The sequence below is a fragment of the Aspergillus foveolatus genome (assembly GCF_047715535.1).
Source record: "Aspergillus foveolatus strain CBS 279.81 unplaced genomic scaffold BDW70scaffold_24, whole genome shotgun sequence".
NCBI lineage: Eukaryota > Fungi > Ascomycota > Eurotiomycetes > Eurotiales > Aspergillaceae > Aspergillus > Aspergillus foveolatus.
In genome coordinates this window covers 321,249-334,522 of record NW_027396088.1, presented here as the reverse complement: position 1 = coordinate 334,522, position 13,274 = coordinate 321,249, and the positions used below count along the sequence as shown (strand labels likewise).

General features: G+C 51.7%; 3 protein-coding genes across 3 annotated transcripts; all 3 read right to left on the bottom strand.

Moving 5' to 3' along the window:
- Window positions 1-1,472: 1,472 nt before the first annotated feature.
- On the bottom strand, window positions 1,473-2,661 carry BDW70DRAFT_168237 (uncharacterized protein; the record flags this gene model as incomplete). Its single annotated transcript, XM_073742406.1, has 3 exons — window positions 1,473-1,523; window positions 1,703-2,265; window positions 2,331-2,661. 3 exons carry the CDS (start codon window positions 2,659-2,661, stop codon window positions 1,473-1,475), a joined length of 945 nt encoding a protein of 314 aa, XP_073596012.1.
- A 402-nt stretch (window positions 2,662-3,063) lies between these two features.
- On the bottom strand, window positions 3,064-4,627 carry BDW70DRAFT_53066 (GDP-Man:Man(1)GlcNAc(2)-PP-dolichol alpha-1,3-mannosyltransferase). The gene is made up of 2 exons (XM_073744213.1): window positions 3,802-4,627; window positions 3,064-3,735 (listed from the first exon to the last, which is right to left on the bottom strand). Exons 1-2 carry the CDS (start codon window positions 4,619-4,621, stop codon window positions 3,119-3,121), a joined length of 1,437 nt encoding a protein of 478 aa, XP_073596011.1. The 5' UTR covers window positions 4,622-4,627; the 3' UTR covers window positions 3,064-3,118.
- A 159-nt stretch (window positions 4,628-4,786) lies between these two features.
- BDW70DRAFT_136465 (kinesin family protein) lies at window positions 4,787-11,221 on the bottom strand. The gene is made up of 6 exons (XM_073736864.1): window positions 11,121-11,221; window positions 10,472-10,933; window positions 10,081-10,401; window positions 9,861-10,033; window positions 5,869-9,816; window positions 4,787-5,822 (listed from the first exon to the last, which is right to left on the bottom strand). The coding sequence occupies exons 2-6, from the start codon at window positions 10,629-10,631 to the stop codon at window positions 5,283-5,285; spliced, it is 5,142 nt and encodes a 1,713-aa protein (XP_073596010.1). The 5' UTR covers window positions 10,632-10,933; window positions 11,121-11,221; the 3' UTR covers window positions 4,787-5,282.
- Between the last annotated feature and the right edge of the window lie 2,053 nt (window positions 11,222-13,274).

Sequence of the window (13,274 nt, the reverse complement as noted above, 5' to 3'; positions counted from 1 at the left end):
ATTCTGGGGACTGGATTGGGTTACTTTATGAACGTGAGATGGGCTTGGAGATGGGTGGGAGAGGGCGAGAGAAGCGCGCTTTATACCTTCCTCTCTGCACAGTACTCCACGTAAACATCGGCGAATACTATACGTATCCAGCAGGCAAATTGAAACCTGCAGACCACTGCTGTCCAATTTGCTCTCTAGCATGCTTATACATTCTGACCACGCAGCCGGACAGTAGCCCTAATTGTCTTGGCCGCAGTCCATGCTCTCTATTGGTGCGATTTTTTATAGTCTAGACCATTCATGATCTAGCATAAGGGGCCCTGATTCCCCTGGACCGATGTAAGAGTGACCAATTCATGAATAACGGTCACATTCTTCGCTAATTTTCCGGTAAACAGTGCCCTTTAACCCGTCCAGGAGGATCTTTGCAGAAGAGATGGAGGATTTACATGGGCCTCGATATCCATGTTCGCGGAAATACGTGCTATTGGCGGGCCTTGATTGGGAGATTAACTCCTGCAAGAGGGTCATCATTTGTAAGGCTGCAATGAGCACTTCGCCTCGGTTTTGCTACAGGGTGGAGGCTGTGCGCAACATAACTGACGTTTAGAGGCTCCTTAAGCCCTGGGGCTGCAGGGGTGCCATTACAGGACTGACTGCAGTCATGAATCTGACCACTTCTACTTTCTGGCTCTACCTGCTGTCGATCTGGTTGACATTTAGGTAGTAAAATACTATTATGCTTCTTAGCAGAATGCGAGTCGTCCTCTGAATAGATGTTCCATGTACTTTGGTCTCTTGCGCCAGGTTCGCTCCAACAACTGCCCCGGCACATCTGCCAGAGGCACAACCTCAGACCGTGAACTCAACGGCTGCTTTCTTCCTTGTCCGTCCCATCACAGCGAGGAGCAGTGTGCAAAGCAGCCAATACTGCTAAATCCCTTTCCTCGACCGTATTCGGGACAGTATCAGTATTAGAATGATGCTTGCATTGCTCGAACGGGGAGGTATAATTTCACCAACCGTAATTCTATACCAAGAAGAACCATGCGATTTTTCTATTTATATACGATCCTGACAGTGGTGAAGGTTTAAGAATCCTAAACGGGGCAAAGAAAGGAATTTTTGACATGTGAACCCATCAGCCAGAATAGATTACCGCGAGAGGGTATTCATGCGAAAAGATGACCCCTGCGGCTACCCAGTACGTATTTCAGCAGTACGGATATAAGATGTGCCAAAATTACGCTTTGGACGTTGATGTACAGGCATTTCTATATACAGATTGTGAGTCGGAACCGCCCATGTCATGCAGCAATACCCGATAGACAGGACCAACACTATACGTATAGATGGAGTGTCGGCATTTCGGCATCGAGATTCAAATGAAATTATAGCTTTCTCCAGGTAATTCCGGAATCTCTATTGCTCCAGACCCAACTCCAACTCTGGTTCCCCTGGTCCTGGACATGGACCGAGCCCTAGCTGACGAGGAAGTCGACCTCGACGTTGAACTTGATGCAGACCTTGTACTATTTCTATTGCTATTCGTGGTGGATCTCGACATAGACCTCTTTTGTCCAATCCCATTCTCATCTGTGGCTGAAACTGAACGTTCACCTGAAGAACTTAACGGCGGCGGTTGAGATGGAGATGCAGCAGGAGTGGGAGAATAGAACCGCGGATTCGCATCGATTTCCCAAGGTTGCACCTGGACTGGCCCCGTTAACCTCGGCATTAACTCTGCAGGATATTGCACCGGGTTTAGGATTGGGTTCCGATATAGGGTTGGTATTGACGGGGGCACTGCGAGTTGATCCATTGCTGGAGTTGGAGCTGGGGCTGAGGGAGATGGATAGCCCATGCCGCCCAGACCCAGACCCAGACCAAATCCAGATGGTGGGTGGGAGTATAGCTGGGACTGAGATTCTGTAAGCATATACGCGCGCCTCCCACTCCGATACTGGAAGTACGCGAGGATCGCGAGGAGGGTGATTAATGGCGCGCCCACGCCAACACCGAGCCCAAGGGCGATTTTGCCGGTTGAGGTTAGGGAGGAGGAAGTTTCTGTCGATGCTGGATTTGGGGCTGAGGTTGCGGTATTAGAAGAATTAGATGAAGATGATGGCGAGGTGGTGATATTGAAGTCTCTGGACGTCGATGTAGCGTCTCCCTCAATGGAAAGGTAGAAGATGGATGAGAGGGCCAGGTCGAGTGAGTACGTCTGTACGACCCAGGCAAAGGTATTCACTCTTTCGTTCGCAGTGGTTTGGGCTTTCACGATTAGTCGGGTTTGTCCGGACTGCATCCCACTGTTCTGGACATTGTGGTGGACGTACCGAAAATATTGCCACCTTGTATATTACCACTTATACTCCCGCTCTCGCCGTCACTCCCACCTCCATTACTGGAGACATTCCCGGTAGTGCGCTGCCATATGCTGATGTTGTAGAAGTCGAGATTCGTCGTCCAGGCGATGTTCTGGATGCTGCCGAGTTCGAAGGTTGGGATGGCCTCCAAGTCGGGGTTGGACGGGGGATTCGTAAAATATGTCTTTGCTGATAAATTTGAGTCTGAATATGGGTCGACTCTTGCGAGTATATTGCGGGGTAAGGCGCTAAGCAGCAGGATGAAGATGAGAATTCGATTCCATAGGAACGCAGGCGACATTGAGGAGCATTTCTTCATATCCTCTGGGCTGGGGCAGCCCTTTCAATTCAAGCCTCGATTCTAAAAGGAGAGAGGCGTGGGAGTCAGAAATCATACTTGGGATACGGTGAGTAGGCGCGCAGACTGATGAAGTTATCTATGATCAGACTAAATGGCGAGTGTTTCAGGGTCGGCCTTGGTATCAGGTAGGCCAGTGAGAATAGCTTCATAGCCGCCTCAGCGATGGAGATTCTACGCCTAATAGTATCTCCTATGCGGCGCAGTGACATTACATGCTTGTTGGTTCCACGTCGTGAGGAATGGACAGCAGCTGTCGGTTAAGCGCCGAGGACCTGATCATTGACTATCAGAGTTAGTATCAGCTAGGAGACCCTGTTAACAGCAAAATAACCATGATTTGTCCAGCAATATGGCTGATTGTCCGTAAAAGAATGAAATAGAATAGCTAAGCAGGGTATTATACAAAACCGACCCGCGCCAAAACCAACCCTACAAGCACTGCAAATCCCACCCCCAGCATTCCCAAAAGCAACAATGCTTGCTGCCTGCCATTAAACTGTCTCCGTTCAGAACTCAGCATCTCCCCGATCTCCCCCTCAAGTCTCTCACCCATAGCGCGCAGCGAGAACTCGGCCTCGACGCGCTCCTTCGCCGCCACACTCATCTTCTGAAACTCGTCCGCCCCCAACTGATACAACACCTTCTCAATGACACTTGTCCAAGCTGGGACATCACCCACGTCACGGAGCCACCCTGTCTTCCCTTCAATGATCGTCTCAAGCGGACCGCCCGTGTTCGATGCGAGGACGGGGATCCCCGCGCGCATTGCCTCAATGGGAACGATCCCGAAGTGTTCGTTCACCGGGGTGTAGAGGAGGAGCGAGGATTTGGCCAGGAGGCTGTCGCGGAAGGCAGAGGACACTGAGGGAAGAAAGAGGACGTCGATGGAGGAGGGAATGGAGAGGGCAGACGGGACGGTCTTCGATGTGGCGGTTTGCAAACCGAGGCTTGTTGCGAGGGCGTCAAGTTCTTTGTGGTATTGCACGTTTTCTGTTATGCGGGGGTCGTAGCCGCCTATCCATGTCACCATTAGCACCAAATCGAGGAGATCAGTACAGGGGTAAAACAAAAGAAACGCACCAGCAATAACCAATCTTACCCCCTTCCTCTTTTCCCCAAGCCCATTGTACGCTCTTATCGCCAGCGCAAGATCCTTCTTCTTCTCGAACCGATTCACACTCAGGAGTATCTTCTTCCCTTCCCAGATAGCCCCCTCATCCTTCTCACTCTTCTCTTTCGCCGCTGTATCGACACACGGATAGACAACCCGTACATCACCCAATCTCTCCGCCCCAAAGACACCTTTTACCACGCTCTTCGTGAAAGTGGAGTTCGCAACAACCCGGTCACTCGCACTCATCGCCCATCCCTCAAACCAGTCAAAAGGATACCGGTACAGCCCCTTCAACAATTGCAGTAAAGCAGAGCCACCATCTCGCCGCGCAAGTAATTGGTCGGGAAAATGGCAGTAGAAGAGAATGCGTTGCTTTCCCTTTGAAGCAAACCACCGCGGACCAAGGATCTTTAGTAACGGCACACAGGCCGGTACCTGGTCAACAATAAATACTTGGTCGGCATTCTCGTTTTCCGTCTGCGCGGCCTCCCGCAATAACTCGAACGTCAAGCAAAGCTGCCTCAAGATCGCCAGAAGAACAACAAACCGGCCTCTTATACTTGGTGGGAAGAAATTGTCCCCACGAACCCGTACTTCGAGCGTTCCATCCCGCGCCTCCTCGAAGCAATGCGATTTATCCCGGTGCGACGTGTAGACGGTGACTTTGTGGCCAGAGTTCTGGAGCGCGAGGGCGACGTCGATGATCAGTCGTTCTGCACCGCCAATGCCGAGGTCGGGATGAATGATTGTTATGTTTGCCGGTTTGGGGAGCAGCTTTTCTGCCATTGTGGCAGTTGATCTGCTTCTGTCGAGCTCGATGACAACTTGACTGGTGGGGAGCTACTAGGACACGCGGCTGGACCGACGTCATGTGATGAGTCAGCTAATTTTACTTCTGCAGACAGATGAAAAAGCTTTATTATGACTTGAAAACGCTTGGAAAACTATTAAGACTGATACTTGACTAGCATTGAGCAAGTTCGAATCCAGGGGTGAAGGTTCTATAAATCTTTGCTTGAGACCGAAGAAAGTGGAACGCTCAAATACAACTTCTACTTCCAACGACAAAAAACAGTCCGCTATCTTATAAGCGATGGCATGTCTGGCCGCCCCTAAACAGTAGACAAAATAATATGGTGAAAGTACAATAAAGGGGAAGAATATACAGAAGAGGTTGAGTGTAATCACCTCCAGCAAAAGGGTAGAGGGTAAAGAGGGTCGTGGAGAAAGTCATAAACAGGGTTATAGAACGAAATGGGTACTGTGCGTAAGATCAAATCAGCAAACAAGCTAACATGGGAATTGAGCGTAAACAAGCATAAAAAACAAGGTATCAGGTATACAGGGGAATCAACGTTGAGTTCATGATGCAGTGATGATCTGAAATTCGCGTCTCAAAATGGGCAAGAAGGGAGGCAAAATGGTGTAGGGATGGTCTGACGAATGACTAGAAGCAATTAAGCGTGCTCTTCTTCTTTTTCTTGTTAAGAGCGGCCATGCGCTCTTCGAGCTGGGCGCGGGCTGCTTCGGCCTCGCGGCGGGCGTTCCTCTCCTCCTCGACGGCTTGCAAAGAAAGGCGCTGGGAGTTGCGCTCCTTGCGTAGCGTAGTCAGCTCCTCCTCCAGCTGCCAAGCCTTCTTTTTCCAAGCCTCGCAGTCGGATTTGACCTTGTTACTTTGGGCTTCTAGATCGCCCAGCGCCTCCTCCAACGTGGCGGTAAGCTGTTTCTCAGCGTTGAGATGCTTCTCAATAGTACGGATACGTGCCTCCTGTTCCTCGACAACGTGGCTGCCCACAAGCTCTTTGCTAGTGTGACGAGAGCTGGGGGGAGAGGAAGCACCGTTTGCTCCGGCGGCGATGGTGGGAAGAGGTGGAAGAGGAATAGCGGGTGGGGGAGAGGGAAGGGAAGCAGCTGAAGAGCTCTTGCGGAGGTTGGACGTAAGAGAGCTACTGCGGTCGTGCGAAGGGTCTTGGTTCTTGATTTGAAGCTGATTTTGTTAGCAAGCGGTGAATACATATGGACAGGATACTCACTTCAAGCTGTTCAATGCGCATACGGTAGGTCTCGATGTCTTTCTCGTAGTTTGCGATCTTGACCTTGGCGTCTTCTAAAGCCTGGTCGCGCTCCTGTTGGATAACTGAGAGGCGGTTGTTGTGTTGGTCGAAGCTGTTTGTGATCTGGTCCTCGAGTTCTTCCACGAGGCGCGCACTCTTTTGCTTCTCAGCTAGAGCTTCGGCAACGAGGGCGTCTTTCTTCTTGATCTGCTCGTCGCGCTGCAGAAGCGTGTCCTCCAAGGTAGCGACAAGCAAAGCGAGCTCGTTGACCTTGCCATCCTTGACGGAAATAGCCTTGTTGAGCTCTTCCACACGGCTGTCGTCGTTCTGCCTTGCTTCAATCTGCTTGCGAAGATCCTCATTCGTGTCCATCAGCTCGGCGTACTTGTCGGAAAAGTGCTGCTTTTGCATCAGGATGTCTTGTATCTGGTCCGCGAGGTTGTCTGCGGTGACATCTGACTTGATTAGGTTGGAAACCATGCCGAGCAGCTTAACCAACTCGTCTCGTGACTCTGAAACCTCAAAACGCAGAGCCTTCATGGCCTCTTCGTGCTTTTTATTCTGCTCCGCCAGGCGCAACTCATGCTCAGCGTCAGCTGCAGCCTTTGCCCGAGATTCCAGCTCCTCCAACTCTCGTTTGTGAGACTCCTGCAAAGATTCCAAGTCTTTCTTGTACGACTCAACGAGACTCTTGTGACTGTCAATCTCCTGCTCTAATTCCGCAATACGAGCCTGGCGCGTTTCAACCTCGGCTGACGTGGATGCAGAGTCAGTTGCCTGCTTCTGGGCGTCGTGCAGCTTCTCAAGGGACGCGATCTTCTCAAGATAAGTGGCAGCCGTGCTTTCGTGCTCTTCAATTTTTCGGGTCAATTCATCGACAACCTGTTTTTGTCGGGCACGCTCACTCTCCAGCTCGGTGGCAGCCGCCTCCTTATCCGTAGCATCACGGGCAGGATTGGCTAAGCCCATAGAGTCAATTGTGGCAAGTGCACTGTTCAGCTCCTCCAGGGTAGACTTGAGCTGGTTCTCGGAGGATTGTAAAGACTCAATAGCGGTCTGGTGCTTACTCTTCCATTCCGTCAGCTCAACCTCAAGATGAGTAATTTTTTTCTCCTGCTGCTCCACATGGGCATCCTGGGCCTTGGCAGCTTCCTCCTGGGTCTTCAGGATGGCCTTGAGCTCTTCTATTTCCTCGAGGAGGGCCTTCTCTCTCAGATCATGGGCTTCCTTCATCTGCATGAGGGTATTCTCCTGCTGAACAACCTGATCACGCAACTGATTCACGAGACCGCGGTCAACTGGTGAAGCTCCTTGCAGACTAGATCGCTCGCGGGTGAGCCCAGAGATGATGGTGGATTTCATCTCCATCTCCTTCTTCACACTTTGGTTCTCCGCCTCAAGTTGCTGAATCCGCTCCATGCGCACATGGAGTTCATGCATCGCTCCCTCGAGATGAAGTTCAAAGTTCTGCATAGTATCTGGGCGGGATGCAAATTCCTCAGCAGCAATAGTACGCATTCCATTCAACGATCGGTGAGCCCGATCAAGGTTCGACATAATGCTCTGGCTGGTCTTCCTACGGATGACATTGAAGCCAGGCGTTGCCGGCGGCGATGAAGACCTAGATCTCTGCAACTCGGCCTTGAGCGACTCAATCAAGCTCAAGGTGTCCTCGTGCTCCGCCTGGAGCTCGTCGTACTTTTGTTTCATTGCGTTCACGCTCTCTTGATGCTCCACAAGGAGTTTGCGCATATCTTCGTCGTCGTGCGTCCCGTTCGGCACACTTCCGTCCTGTGAACCAACGGTAGTCTGAGGAGTGTTGACATTATATGAATCTCGCGAAGTCGCAGGCTCCCCGGCCAAGGATAACTCCGATGAGAGTGATTGCGAGAAGGAATGTTGTGTTCCAGTCTTCGACGCGGGGGCCTTGTGATCCTCTAAAAAAGAGATCGGGCGAGAAGCGGTAAGGTTTTGGGGGGAGGCAGAGTGGCGGGCCTCGTCCGCTGCGTCCTGCCGAAGCTCCGCCATTACTCTTATGGCTTCCTCGTACTTGGCCTCGAGGGCCTCGTACTCATTGAGTGTGTTCTCATGCTGCATGCGCAAATCGAAAAGCTCTTGAGTGACGGTCTCCAATTTATCAGAGACAACCCGCATCTGGGTGGGGCTAAGAGGCTCTGCATCGTGAACTGACTTGAGGCGGCTAGTAGCACTTTCGAGGACTTTTAGGCCAGAATCACCTTGTTTTGACACGGGCTTGCTGGGTGTAGCCTGGTCCTCGTCCTCTTCGGGAATCGGATCAGACAAACCCTCATCAGAATCAGGAATAGCGGTTTCGGCGGCTTCGGTAAGCACGTCAAGAGACAATCCGCGCTTTCGAGGTTGGTATGCTCCTGGCGGAGTGGACGTCCGCTCAGGTTGATCGGGGGTTTGGTCATCTTTCTTGCCGTTCTGCTGAATGTGATCGAGCTCATAGAGGAGATTATCCAGTTTTCCGAGGCTTCGCTGGCGGTCCACAACATGCTCCAGCCGATCTATCTCGCGTTGCATGAGTTCCATATCCTGATCGGCTTCGGCTAGGCGCTCTTCTAGTGTAGAAATATATTCTTCACAGCTAGCCTCGTTCTCGCGAGCACGGGCGAGCTCTTTACGGAGCTCTGACACCATTGCCGCGTGTTGCTCTTCCCCAGAGGCTTGGCCATCTATCTTGGACTCTAGCTCATGAAGATAAGTCTCCGTGCTCGCCTCCCGGTCCATGAGCTTTTGGATGCGGGCCTGAAGCTGCGCATTGACGGTCTCCACGTAAGTGCATTTGGTCTCGCGTTCGAGGAGGGTACTTTCGGTGCTGGCCAAAGAAGCTCGGGTGCTTGAAAGCGAAGATTCGAGACTCTGGATCGTCTTTTCGTATTCGAGCACGACCTGCTCGACCGATTCCGCAAATGAGTGTGACCGCTTGAGTCTCTCAACAGAATCGCCCACGACAGACTCACTCTCCGCATCTGCAGGCCGTGAATCCCGTGCGAGTTCGGAGATTAGCTTGGCATGTCGTTGGCTCAGTGCGTTGTAGCCCTCTTGGACATCAAGTAGCTGGTTCTGGAGTTCAATCTCCCGCTCGTTCTGACGTTCTGTGCGTTCCTGGGGAGCCACCGTCCGTCGGTCACTATCTTCTGCATTGCGCAATTGTTGCCGCAGGAAAGCAACCTCGGCTTTAAGCCTTTCAATCACAGCATGCTTGTCGCTTTCGTCGGCAACCTGCTGGATACGAGGCTTACTTTGAATCGCTCTCGCTCTCTGCGCATACTGAACTGTGTTCAGAGTTTCACTGAGGTGGAACTCTGCTGGTGTGACGCAGGCAATCATATACGTATAAGCATTTCCACCCAGTGAGTCCTGAAGGAGCCGGGTAAGCTTGGAGTCACGGTAGGAAACGTGAGATCCGGCCTGACGGGAGGACAACTGCGAGATGACCTTTCCAAGCGCGGCGAGACCAGCATTGATCGAAATACCTTCGCGGGCACGCTCACCAGAGGCGCCGGTATTCTTCAGCCGTTCACTTCCAGCTAAATCGACAAAGTGAAGCTTGCTGTCGACGGTGATGGACTGGTCGCCACCGGAGAGGTCGGTGGGCATAGACATGCGCTTCTCTTTCGGTGTTGTTACACCATTGGCGGACTTTCTTTGAACAAGGTTTAAACTGAATACAGCGTGAGATCGCGACGATTTAGCGTTGATGGCAGTGGAATCAGTTTGCCGAATTGATGACCCGAAATTAAGCGCGCCAATAAGGTCCTCGAACGAGTTAATGTTGACTTGATGCAGACCGGTCAGAATAATGCGGCCTTTGGTATCTTCGCGGATAGTAACGGTACTGCGATCTGCGGCCGGCACTGAGTCGGGGAGGAGCAAATCCCTCAATTGTTCATTGTAAATCTGCCAGGGTTAGACCCGCCCGCTACAAACTGAGATACACATACCTCAACATAGGTGGCTTTCAACTGCCAGTTCTTGTCGATGGTAGATTTTCCGAAGCTCGATGTAGAGCTGATAGAGTAACGCGACGGTGTGCGGAGTCCCGTGGAGCTGGTGCGAGAATGCTTGGGACCTTCCAGTTTCTCGAACAGAAGTTGAGCCGCGCGCGGAATGATACCTACGTTCATCAGTGGCTGCAATTTTGCGACAATCCATCCGACTCACCCGAAGACTCTACGTCCTGCTCATTTGGGCCAGCGGTTCCCATTGTGTAGGATTTACCGGCGCCCGACTGGCCATAGGCCAGAATAGAGACATTGTAACCTTGCAGGAAAGAACCGACGCTATCGCTGAGATAGTCCCAGATGCCCGCTTGATCGACGGTTTCGGCGAAGACGCGATCAAAAACAAACAATTTGCGGCCTTGGGGCACATCAACGGCTAAGCTGGTCGGCGAGGTGACATGGACCATGGAACGCTGGAATCGTTGCGGAATCAATTCATACCCGGGATCCGTAGGCTTCAGCGGCGGTCGGACACGGACAGCTGCAATTAAGTCAGTACTTGAATAGAATAGCCGCGGGGCTGCATCCCGCGGGATTCCAAGATAACGCACCAACTTTGACTGCGGTTTTCCCGTCCTCATCAGAAGCCCTGCTCCCGCCATGTTTACTGCTCATGCTCAAACGGCTGTTGCTCCTCGGAGTGCGCATCAGAGCGCTAAAAGGTCGCTGGGGCCCCGGGCCCGTAGGCGACGCTGGCGGCGAAGCCGTCATGACCTTCTTATGTATATGATCCGCAATTGACGATGACGAAGGCGATGCGGTGAGTGGGTCGATTTTTGTCGGCTAAGGAAGTAAGGAGAAGGAAGTCATCAGCGATTGCAGGCTGCTCAAACGAAAACGTCGTCGGTGTCTATCGATAGTAGGACGGAGTAGCTGCGTCGGAGGGATAGGAGAAATCGCAACTCTGGCGGCCTACGACACGATTTGCAATATCAACAAATCTGTTGTTTCCGCGTAAACCAAACCAAGATCGAGCAGAGCTCGGACGTGGTTCTCGGTGAAGTCCCGCGTACCTGGAGGACGGGAAAAGATCAGAACTGAATTGAATCCCAGGCGAGCATTGTCGAGAAGAAAAAGAAAGAAAGAGACTGATGCACAAGCCCGACAAACGATCAGGGGTACGGGAGTACGGGGGGCTGGGCAGTGGTACCGTGACTTTGGGCCGTCCACTCGGGAGAGGGGAAGAGAGGCAGCACTTACAGCAACAAACAGCAGCGATGAACTGCAAAAGGAACGGCAGACAAGGAGTGGAAAGGACGCGAGAAAAGGAGAGACTGAGAGAAAGAAAGTTGAGAGTTGACCTGACAGGTCTGGAGATCCAACAAGTGACGGTCTCCTGAACCGCTAAAGTTAATTAACTAGTGGATGGGCTCAGCGAATTGCCTATGGACTCCAAGCCCCAGTCGGACCGTTTACTATTACGGAGGCCTCCGTATTCGCGCCCACCGCAGACCGTTCGCCGTTGAGGCAGCTGTCTACGGTATATACTTTTTTTCTTTGCCTCGCAGACAAGAGCGAACCCAGTCATCGAAAGTCATCAAAACTGTACGCTGATGCCCACGGTCTGGGCCTGCACTCGGATACTCATTGTTCCTGGTATCGTCCTGTTACAAACTGTTACAAACTGTTACAAACGTTGATCCAGGTTTCCCTTACGGCCGTGTCAAGAGGTTGTAGAAAGGCTCAATTGGCTCAATTGAAAGTATGCTCAGATATCATGTATTTTGATCGCGGAAAATAACACAGAGTCTCCATACCGCGACCTTTATATGGAATGCAGGTGTGCCATCAGGCCATAGCTTCTGTGGTTCCTGGAATGGAGTTGGGGGGCCAGACAGCCACCAGGTCCCCAGCCCACGAACCATGGGACTGCAGGATTCTGATTCTCTCCCGCCAGGTACAATTATCCCGCACTGTTGATAGTCAGGTGTCTGTCTTGAGACTAGGCCCAATGTAGCCATGTGAAACAGCCAATTTCCTCCAACCAAACCATCCTTCCTCCCACGCGAACATCGCCTTAAGCTCTCCCCGCGGTAGCGGGCGGACAAGCGAAGAAGGAAATACCTCCAGTCTTGACAGGGACGGCGTGTTACATGTAGACGAGCGCGAAATGAAGACCCCCCAACTCCCGCGCCCAGACCTTTCTCCCGCCCGAAGCTTGACTGGGTCGTGCCATATCTTAGCCTTCTAACTCACAATCGCCCATCGTCATCTGGAGTCCTGCGGGCCGCCGACTGAGGGCAGTCCACTGCTCTCCATTGAAATACTGGAAACCACTGTCGAAAGCGGCTTTTGTCGGTTCATCCAGTCAAACTTGCAGCTCAGAGTGCAGCTGAGCGCAGCTGAGCGCAGTCAAAATGCAGTCAAAAGTGCAGACTATGAAGTACAGGCTCAGCAACCGCCTTTTCTTCCAAGCGGTGAACTCGCAGTCGTTACTTGGTGAAGCCACCGATCAGTGGCCTTGAAGCAGAACAATTAGAAATGTGGACCCTCAAAATGCAATTCTCATGCGAACCCGATTCTGGGCTCTGGCCCGCTGCGGCTTTGAGCCGCGAACACAATCTTGGGGCTGAATCAGACATGGTTCATGGATGTTATGCACTCTAATGCCGTCCCCGTCGGGCTCATCTCACACTCGACGAGTCTCGTTAAGCTGCATCGAAACACCGATCATCAACTAGTTCGCATCGTTTTCCCAATGTACTGGCCCCATATCGCTACCGGGATCGACAGTGCTTCAACTTTAGGATCAAAATCACGATTGGGGAATATAGGCTCGCAAGGGCGATGAACCACACAAAGTGTGTGTCTAACAATAATGACGGCTTCCTGCGTTTTCCAATTGAAGAAGGCGCATGAAAGGGAAAACTCTCGCCAGCGGCTTTGTCCTGTACAAATCTTCCGTTATCCGTGCCCCGTATAAATGGCCAAATGCCGATCTCCAACCAAGACACAAAAAGGGGAACTCGTTCGCTCATCTTTTTGCTGAGATACGCCAGCTATTTCATTTACTACCAGAGCGAAGCATTTGCTCCGTAGTAGGACCAGAGAATTAACTCAAGATCGGAGCAGATAACTCGAAAGACTGAATAAGTTCATTTGAATGGGTCATCTTGAGATCCGTGAAAACCGTCGAACATCGAGCTACGAGGCCCTCACTGTCTATACTTAGTCTCGCGAGCCAGTGAAGGGACGAGATTAGGGAGCAAGCTGTCAAGCAGTGACTCCATAGCTCGCTCAGCGTGCGATTTGTAAACTTGCTTATGCCGTATGAGGTAGCACTCAAGTATATCGATCGTCCACTAACACGGCCTGCATCTTGGCCCAGGCTTTCTTCATAGGAAATTGCACTTG